General features: G+C 42.3%; 2 protein-coding genes across 6 annotated transcripts in view; one reads left to right on the forward strand and one right to left on the reverse strand.

Moving 5' to 3' along the window:
* The window catches only part of grin2ba (glutamate receptor, ionotropic, N-methyl D-aspartate 2B-a), a 136,699-nt gene extending 130,643 nt beyond the window's left edge, over window positions 1-6,056 (reverse strand). Inside the window, exons 1-2 of one of the 5 annotated variants that reach the window (XM_084371551.1) lie at window positions 5,973-6,056; window positions 5,274-5,490 (exon numbers count right to left, since the gene is read on the reverse strand). The gene's annotated coding sequence lies outside the window, so the exon portion shown is untranslated. Of the gene's footprint in view, window positions 1-1,449; window positions 2,625-3,211; window positions 4,133-5,273; window positions 5,491-5,972 lie in introns of those variants that run through there. The other 4 variants (XM_084371552.1, XM_084371549.1, XM_084371548.1 and 1 more) reach the window with 4 other exon arrangements.
* Window positions 6,057-6,076: 20 nt separating this feature from the next.
* fmc1 (formation of mitochondrial complex V assembly factor 1 homolog) lies at window positions 6,077-8,296 on the forward strand. Its single transcript, XM_084371553.1, has 2 exons — window positions 6,077-6,278; window positions 7,661-8,296. The coding sequence occupies exons 1-2, from the start codon at window positions 6,150-6,152 to the stop codon at window positions 7,862-7,864; spliced, it is 333 nt and encodes a 110-aa protein (XP_084227679.1). The 5' UTR covers window positions 6,077-6,149; the 3' UTR covers window positions 7,865-8,296.
* Window positions 8,297-9,937: the final 1,641 nt, after the last annotated feature.

The following is a 9,937-nucleotide window of genomic DNA, read 5'->3' on the forward strand; positions in this document are numbered from 1 at the left end:
ATGACGCTGCTTTGAAAGCCGTGTTTAATTTGGTAAAAGCTGGAAAAAATCTTGTTTTTCATGATCCTGATCCGGAAAGCTACTTGTCCCGCCAACATATCGCGTCTATATTTGCATTAAGGTGATTCTCAGCTGTATCTATCTCCAAACTGTTCATTTGGACAGCGTTTGCTCAGTCTACCACCCAGCTACGCTCTAAATGATCAGTTATAACATAATCAGTATCCCTTTTGCTCAACACTATTCAAATCAGCTCTCAGTTTTCAAGCTAAAGTGGAAAGTAACGTTCACATCACCGCCCGTTTTCCTCCTGCCTCCCTCCGCTAAATACATACGACAATAATATTACAGTGAGAAGCATGTTTCGCTTGCAAACTGACACGGTGACACTATTTCGGTGATGATTACAGTAAAAAGACGGCGGTGAGCCATGTGTCAGCGACACCCGAGACGTCCATTTTGCAGCGTAGCAGCTGTGACAGCTTTGACACACTACCTGGGCTTAAGTGCCCATCTGTAGATAGGCTACAGGGGTCACATGTGTGCCAAGAGCGCCGAGCAGAATGGGTAATGGTCCCCAGTTACGAGAGCAGGTCCCAGGTGGGTTTAAAAGGTACGTAGCCGTAACCTTGACTGTGCACACACACACAGTGTAAATCCAAACTACTGTCAGCCAAATGATAGGAAAGTTAATCAGAGAAAAGGGGTCAATCGCCGCTGCGCCTGTGATGGATAGATGGACAAAGTGTCTTGCATGTGTGTGTGAAACGAGAGTGGGTGTGAATGTGCATTTGCTGCAGACTCATAAGATTACATTCCAACACACTCCACTAGGAGATATGAGCTGTACTGTCACTCTGCTACTGTGAAGCACTTTTGTGTTTCTTTGAAATAACAGCCGATAAAAATAATTGCATTGAGAAAAGGGCAACGTAGTCTGTCCCTTCATGTAGATCACTTTATTGATCTACCTATATATTCCTCTCATGCTGGCACACACACACACACAGTCTGTAGCAGCACTGGACAGGTGATCTGAAAGGCAGAAGTGGCTATTCCATCAGGTGGAGAGTGGCTAACAAGTTCAAGACCGAGGATGAGGTATGGGGATTTATTTTAACATGTAAGATCCGAGCGCACGCATGTGATTCTATGTCACATCAGACAGAGAATTAAAGGCTCATGGGGAAAAGAACTACAAAGGATAAATTGTGGTGAAGTGTGAGGAAAATTACTGATCTCTGATAATCCGCTAATATCCAGTTAAATTCTGCCTACACACACATACACACATTCGGGATGCGTATGCACACCCACACACACACACACACACATGCAAAAATACTGGATTAATGACAAAAAATGTCCAGATTAATATCCACATCAATTAATCATCATCCAAGACATGCAACAGCAACAGCATGTGTGGATTCAAAGCACCGTACTCACCTATTTAACCCTTAACATTAAAAAATATTCAATTTAATCGATTTTGTAGGCCGGAGGAATTGTAAGAATCGTGGCTATTACATCGACTAATAGACAAAGATGTTGCTTGAGTCTTTAATCCGCGTCAGTGAAATCCCATTAAGATTCAATAGTAGAAAAAGAAATATTGAAATCAGCTTCAGTCCATTACAAAAAGAAAGTCAAAAAAGAGTCCCGAATTTAGGGCAGCTTTTAATAATTGTTAACTATTTTTTTCATTTGGAATCAAATCCAGGATTTAAAGGGTAATTCCACAGGAAAACAGCTAAATCCAGAGTGCCTTTATCATGGATGACGGCTGCTCAAGAGTCCCCACTTCCCATTATCTTCATGTATAGACGAGGAGAGCCGTTAAATCTCCTTCAGGAAAAAGGTGGAAATATAAAGAAAAAGGAGATGAACGAGGAAATGAGTTGTGTGGTTTGCTTCACTTTGCTATGCATCTGTCTATTGCTGTGCCTCTCTCTGTAGCTCACACACCACACAGTCACACGCACACGCCAAATTATTCAGTTACTTTGCAGTCAGCTCAATTCTTTTCGAGCCGCCCTATCTCCCATTTTCTCAAGTGCAAAGGAGTATTCATGAATAATCTGCTCCTTGTTTTTCAATAAATGGAAGTAATCGAGTTGATGGATGGCAAAATTACGTCACCAAAATGCAAAACAAGCAGCAACCCCTCTCTGATGCAAGCAAGTCAATGACATGTGAGTGGTAGGACGTGAAATCTTGTAGACGGCGAACGTAAAAAACAAAATGGAACAACAAATAAATCAATAAGTGGATCAATTGAGAGAGTGGTGAGGGGGTGGAAGTGATGGAGGACAAAAAAAGATGTGGAGAGAGGTGATTAAAGAGCGAAAAGGTTGAGGCAAAGTGAGTGAAAAAAGTGAAAATTATGGTGGAGGAGAAAAAAAAGGGAAAAAATCCTCTGGATGATAAAGCCAGTTTGTTTTTTGTTTAGTCCATTCTCTTTGAGTGCTTGTGTGTGTCTGTCTGCGAGAATGAGAGTCAGTTCGGAAAGATGGGAGACAGTGTGAGAGAGAGAGAGAGAGAGAGAGAGAGAGAGAGAGAGGAAAAGAGGGCAGAGAAAAGAAGGAGTGTATAAACACAGATGACACCCCAACAGAACGGACAAGTGCTGGCTTAGAAACAACAGCGCGCTGTCGCTGATGAACTAGGCCTTCACTCAGTTTGACCTTCACCTGATAAACATGAAGCGAGGAAACTTAAACGCACCTCGGCGCGATAATAACCCACCAGTCCCTCCTACGGAACTGATGTGGAGTTTGGACGGCTCTCAAACAAAAGGACATGTGAGGAGGACGGTGTGTGATTTCAGACGTTTTAATGGAAGACTTTTTGTGCAACAACATAGAAATGACAAGACGGTCAGAATGTGGATTCCATGATGACGACTGGAGAAGGTGCTTGCTTGATGAATCACTGTGGTCTTGGTTGAGGAGAAAACGAAAAAGAAGAGTGAGAAGCGACAGATTATAGTATGGAGGGGGAGAGTGACGTGAGGATGACATGGCATGAGGCAAGAATCAGCTGAGAGGTGGATGGGAGGGGAGCCATGGTTACACCAAAGCTAGACTGTAGGCCAGTGTGTGCATGTAAAGGTGTGCTTAATAAATGTGCACCCCACACAAAACACCTCGCATACACAGAAAAAGGAACAAAGACTTTGAGACAGACACTAAACACTAAATAGACCTACCTATGGTCAGAATTAAGAATCCCCCAAAAAAGATGCATAGGATGGTGGGAGGAAAAAAGAGAGGGGGGAAATAGGAAATAGGAAAAGGTACAAAAGTGAAAAAGGCATAAATAGAAAATACAAGCAAGCCAATTAAAATGCCTCTAAAGTAAAAGAAATTAAAACAGTGGTGGAGTCAAAAAGTAGCCAAAGTTAGGGGTGGACAGTGAGTGGAGCGGTGGGGAGGAGGAGGAGGAGGGAGACGGAGGGAGGCGGTGAAGGGAGGAGGGAGCGTGGGCTGCACAGGGATAGAAAGGGCTGGAAGTGATAGCGATGGAGAGGGAAGGGAGAATGAATGAAAGGTAGGGGGAAAAAAAGAGAGAATAAAGGGGGCCAAAAAAATCCCCCTCCTCTTTCTCTTTCTCTTTTTCTCTGTCTCTCTGCCTCTCTCTCTCCCTCCTTGTCTGGCTCATAAATAGAAGAAATTGTTGACCAGGTAAATGGCGAAATAGATGAGAAGACAGAGGACCGAGAGAGCGAGCAAATGAAAAGGTAAAGCACCTCCCAGCAGCGCGATGAGGAAAAAAAAGAACAAAAAACGAAAGATAAAAGCAAATACTCCAGTGGCCTCCGTTGTCTCCAGTCTATGTGTGGAAGGGGGGATTGGCTGTTGCCAGTTGTTCCCCTTCCCCGGCTGCCTTCTGCTTTCTTCTGTCTCTCCTCCCAAAAAAGACTTCCCATCCAGATGACAAAAAAAGCAGGCACAGATGTCCTTTCCTCTCCCCCTCTCAACTGTGGTCTGATATCACATGCCACTCACACAGGTTAGACATTGTTGCAGCAGCAACGCACAGTATCACCAATGTTTCCCAGTGGGAGAAAAAAAAAACAGGCATTGGGGCTGCTGCTAGTCAAGCACTGCCTGCCTCATGAGGAAGGATACTGAGCTGGAATTGCTCTGTCTCCCCTCTCCCGCCCATCCCTGCGAAAAAGATGGGAGGAAGGGAGGTGGGCCCACTCGCTGCATTAGTATTCATTGAAAGAGTGTGAGAGAGAAAGAGAGAGAGAGAGAGAGAGGGAGGGGGAGGAGGAGGAGGGGGAGAGGGGTGCCATCCAACAAATGTCTAGGAACCAAACCGGTGTGTGAAACTGATAAGAGACTGGCTCCCCCTAGAGTCAATCATCAATACTCAACTTCAAATAACTGGAAACACTGGGAATGAAGCGTTAGAGCCACCACGCCAGTGACCTGCCTTCAAGACAACACCTGATGTTTGAGCCTCTTCGGACAAATCTACTGCTTCAGTGTCACTCCAACCGCATTATAAAGCTGTGATCCACTTACAATTTAATCATCACATACAAAGAGCCTCTTCTTTCCTCGAACAGAGTGTTTATCATCTCACCGTGATGAAGCACCGCTATCTTTTCTGCTTCACACTCTCCACTGTGCATAAAAAAAGACACATCATTAAAAGAATTTTGCTTCACGTCTGCGGCGTTGTGAAAACACACCGATCCTTTCCTCTGCATTTTGCCCTAAGCCAAACTCAGTGTTGCTATGGTGACAGATGATTGCTCCCAAATGTCCAAATCAAAGCTAGAAGCACACAGAGAGATAGGTGGTCAAAAGCAGCCTTCAAAGGTAGAGACTGCAGTGCATCTCCACAATAGTTATATCACTGTCTAAACATGCTGGTCAACAAAGGTTTATTCTTGCATGTTGCACACAAGCAAAAAACACCCCTGTACATTGATACACTACTGTAGACTGCAGAGCATGTATAGTTTTGTTCCATCCGTGCTTAAAGTTGTTATTTATAGTAAAGGGACAAAGAGACAGAGGGAGACAGAGAGATGCTGACAGACCTTGGGAGGAAATGTGATTACAAATCTCCACAGTCCTCTCTGTCTCCTCCACTGACCCGTTTATCAGACAGTAATTACTTAACTCACAATCAAACTCAAGCCCAATTGTATTTACAATGACAGGTGTGGTGTGTACGGCCGAGTGAAGACCGCAACATTTAAGGCAAATTTTGTTTTGATTTGTGAATTATGCGCATGCACTTTGACAAATTACCTTACGGTGAAGCTCAAGGTGGAATGAGGCTTCAGGTGTGATCGAGGACAAACAGTTACTGCAGCTTTCCTCTCTTTGGGTCGAGCTTGGATGGACCCACCAACACAGGCGAGGTGTCTCGACCCATTCAGCAGACCGACCAGCAGATTCCTTGACCAGTAACCTCTGGCTCTGCTTGACCTTTCCGCGAGTTTCAGGCGACATCTGTGAACCTGAACTTGGAAACATATAAAAAGCCTAATAAGTTACTGAACAATTGTGGTGATAAATGCCACCGTAAACACATCTTCCCAGTGTATGCATCCAGGGAATCTGCTGAGCAAATATGTTCTTTTCCTAATTATATTCATACGTTTGCACCTGTGAGTGAGCGCTCAGTTCCACTGCCATCTGCTTCTGTAACATTACAGCAACTGGGTTTAAGCACTTTAAACACTTTTACATAAAGTTGAAAAAGTGTTAAAAAACAACAAAACAAACATCAATTGATTGATTAGATATCAACCAGTGACTGCTAATGCTCAAACTATGGCACAGAGGTTAGCTTAATTAGCTAAATTGATTTCATGCACACTGGACTGTAAATACATGCAAACTAGCTTAAAAATACGGTTTGTTTGTTGTCTCATTACAGTGAACATTTATACACTTATTTACTGTGACTGGCTGTGTAAATATTCTCCATTTAATCCACCTTACCTTAAAACTGTTGCTGGAAAAAGTCAGCTGTGAAGAAGCGTTACATGTGTCCTCAACTCATTGTTGTGTCATGTCGCCGCCTCGTGGTCGATAAGCAGTAATGTGATCGACTGTGCGGTGTTGGATTGAGGCTGTCTGGCTTCATGCGCCTCACAATCACAACAACACCGTCCAGAGATGGCGACGCTGGCATCTCCCCTACGAGTCTGCCGAGGAATACTCAAAGAATTACGTACCATCCAAGGACCAAGTTACAAACAGTCCCTGGCCTACAGCTATGTCATGGACCAGTTTCGTAAAAATAAGGCGAGTTTCCTACCAACTGCGTATCAGCTAACGTCGGCTAAGTTAGCACGCTAACTACCATCACCGTTGCATGGGGCGTGCATGGGCTAGCGTTAGCTAACCTGATACCTCTCGAATGACTACAGACATTTAACTAGTTATATTTGAAAATAACTTTCAGCTTTCGGTTGTTTACAGAAGTCGGAATAGAGCATATACCCAACATAACACCGGACAGCTGTCACGGCTAACTTTGTAAGATTTACAAGGAATAGTTCAGGGCAAGGTGACAGTGAAGCAGAAGGGCATGCTAACATTAGCCAGCAGCTAACGACCCGTAGCATTACTCAGTGTTGAGGTGTAGTACTCTCTGACTCTTTTAAAGAATTAACTACAGTATGTTGTGTGCACACCAGAGTTGAGCATGCCACATAGGATCCAGTCAGTCATTAATTGTGTTAAAATCATCGTCTCAGATTGGCCTCTATGCTAATGTGAACTCAAAGTAAACAAACTCAGCATATGTTTTGTAACATAAATCGTCAGTAAAAGTTCATTCAGTAAATTTTAAGTTTTTATTGAATTTGAATTCATCCGCAAGTGTAAATACACTCATCTTCTCATGAACAAAAACACAACAGGAGCATTTTGTTTTTATTTATTAAACCAACCTATCAATTTGTCACTGACATCCTTCCATCATTAAACAACATTGTTTTTGTTTTTTTGCAATCAGGCACAGCCATAAATTCAAAACCATATTATTTTAATTCATATGTATAACCTCAGTAAGCTTGTAGATATAAAAAGCCATCAACGTCCTTGTGATTGTTTATTTCCGTTTACCTGTTTACCACAGTAGAGCTGCTTGTCGAATCGAAGGGTTAGTAAGCATATAGGCTTAAAGCTTGTTTTGTTTATGCTTGGGAGAACATGGCTCACCAGGGTGGTTGAATGCATGTGTGCCCAATGAAGCGAGATAGCTTGGAGCAAGTCTTGCTTGTCAGTCTGTATTTGTCCACGCTCTGAAGCAACCCTGAGGCATTATAATGTGTATATGAAACTCTATAGGGACTTGACCAAATGCTTAGTGTCCACGTAGCCGTTACAGATGATGAAGGAAAAAAAACATTCTGGCAGAAAGGCTTGTGATATAGGCACATCTGCTTATGTTAATTTCTGTTACTGGAGTCATTGCTAACTCCATGTTGTCCACCAGCTAGACCCTAAGGTTTTTTCTTCATAAATGTTCTCTTGATGTAATTTTCCTTTATGGTTGGTGACTGTTATGGTAAACAAAGCACAAAAAGAAGTCCAATAGTGATTAAAGGAACTGACCACTTGTTATGATCTGGTTCATCATTTCGTCTTTACTAATCATACCTTTGTCTTTCCCTCTACAGGTAACAGGAGAGAGGTACTGCCGTGCCCAGCAGGAGGCACACCATGACTCGCACACGTACCTGTGTTTGCTGGAGTCCACTAGGAACCACCTGTACCTGCACAACCTGTACCACAGTAAGGGAGAGCGCAGCCCAGATGAAGTGGCGGGTCTCGTGGGGCTCAGGTTGCCCACTCAGCCAGGAGGTAAAGGCTGGGAGAAATGAGGACACAGGAAGGAAATCTTGACCCTTATCCAGAAATGACTTGTCTGTGGCTGATTCATCTGGTCTCATACACTTCACCTCATGTAAACTCCCAAGGGATAACATATTTGACTGGAGTCTGGCAGACTGGAGATTGTGCCATCGTGGACTGTTATGAGGGAACTTGACTTATTCCTGTTTTGTTGTTCTACCAATGTTCAGAGTTAGGAAACTTTTCTGATCCGAGAATGTTTGGAGCAACTGTGAAGCGATAATTAAAAATCTGTTGTTTAGCTGTGAATATACTGTACTTTGCAGCTAAGCCACACCTGGTTTTGTTTGTTTTTTGTCATTTTTTTCCTGTTAGAAGGCAAAAGCAACCATTCAAAAGGACTGTACTTGTACATTTTCATTTTGATTCATTTGTCCTATTAAAAATATTAGTCACTGTTACACTTTGTGAGATTTTTAAAGAAGTTGATGACACATGATAAGTCCACTGAGGCGTACACTGCCTTTCCTGCAGTTGTCTTCTACTTTTATGCCTCTGCACGAGTGTACATCGGGGTGGACAACAAACAGGAATGTATGCACAGTCTAATGCTAGCCAGTATAACAGCCCTGCAATATTTGAACTTGAGTCCAATTCTCATTTTTTTGGGCCAATACCTGTACTAGGGAGCCAAAATTTCCAATAGACACACATTTTTTGCAGTGATCCCTCAAATGTGGATATCAAACACTTTTTATAAAGATATGTAATGGAGGCAGCATATTTTATGGTTTAACAATAAAATGTACACTATTGTCTGAAATGAAAAAATTAAGAAATTATCCCAAGTATCTTTTTTTGCATTAAGTTCTGTAATAAAGGTTTTTTTTATGTATATCTGACAACATACATGCCGATACCAATATATCTGTGATACACCAATAGCAGCCAGTAATATTGGCCAACCAATATATTACTCAGCCTTTGCAGAGACTTTGATAAAAGTCTGTAGGCATTGTTATAACTGAAGTTTGTAGTAAGTCAAGTAAATGTTCCATGCAGGGTTTTTTAGTTTCTGTTGTAGACGCAGAAGTTATACTCATACTGAAGATGTTTGACACATTTGAGAATGTAATCTGACTTGTGCCTCTGCCTTCATAACTGACTTACCACATTAAATGCAACAACATGTTGATTAATCAATTAGTGGATGGAAAGAACCCTAATTGCCGACTATTTTGTTAACTGGCAATTAAAATTAATTGTTTTTCGATCATTTTTCAAGGAAAGTTTCCAAACATTTGCTGGTTCCAGCTTCTGAAATGTGAGGATTATTCTGCTTCTCTTCATCACCTATGATAATGAATGAAGAGTCTTTGGGTTTTGGACTGATGCTTGGACAAAAGAAGCAATTTTAAGACGTCACTGTGGGCTCTGGGATGTTTTGACATTTATTTCCCTGTTTTTTTATGTAAGACTTTAAGGCAACTTGAGGCAGCCTGCAGAGGTACAAAGAGGTCACTGTGTTTTTGCCTTGTGCAACAGTGGCAGCAGAAAATGCACGATTACGTAATGGGACAAGAGGAAAAGTCTTTTAACATCATCACATTGTATGCCAAACAGAGAATCTGAGCAGGAACAGCAGTTTGAAGGGAACCCTTCTCAACAGTGCCTGAGAGACTGGAGTAATTGATCAACAACACAGCGAGCTGCTTCCTCGAAATTTGAATCAAGAGCTCAAAAAATGACACAAATAAATACACCTTTAAGTAAATCCAATCGGACATCGAAATACATTAAATGTAATGTTATCCCAGTGATTTTGTCCACTCTTGTCCACATGTACAGTATGCCAGCTGGGCTCTTCTCTCTGTTGTTTCACCTCTGTCCACAGCTCCCTCATACACCACCTCGGCTTTTCTGGCCTAATGTTATCCATCTCACTTTTTTTCCCCCCATTAAATCTACCCTTCCTTGTTCCTTTTACTCTCCAGTGGTGACTAACATTGCCTTCAGTGTGAATTTAAATAGACCAACCCTAAAGCAAACAACTCACAGTGACACAGGGAGTAAGACGCGCACCCATGCGCTGCCCCACGCTC

The sequence above is a fragment of the Pagrus pagrus genome, assembly GCF_965226575.1.
Source record: "Pagrus pagrus genome assembly, chromosome: 13".
Classification (NCBI taxonomy): Eukaryota; Metazoa; Chordata; class Actinopteri; order Spariformes; family Sparidae; genus Pagrus; species Pagrus pagrus.

What these genes read in the sequence shown, in the direction of transcription:
- fmc1 (XM_084371553.1), top strand. Translation starts at nt 6,150, where the DNA reads ATGGCGACGCTGGCATCTCCCCTACGAGTCTGCCGAGGAATACTCAAA. An exon ending in ACCAGTTTCGTAAAAATAAG is followed by an intron (nt 6,279 to 7,660) that starts GCGAGTTTCCTA and finishes TTCCCTCTACAG; the next exon opens with GTAACAGGAGAGAGGTACTG.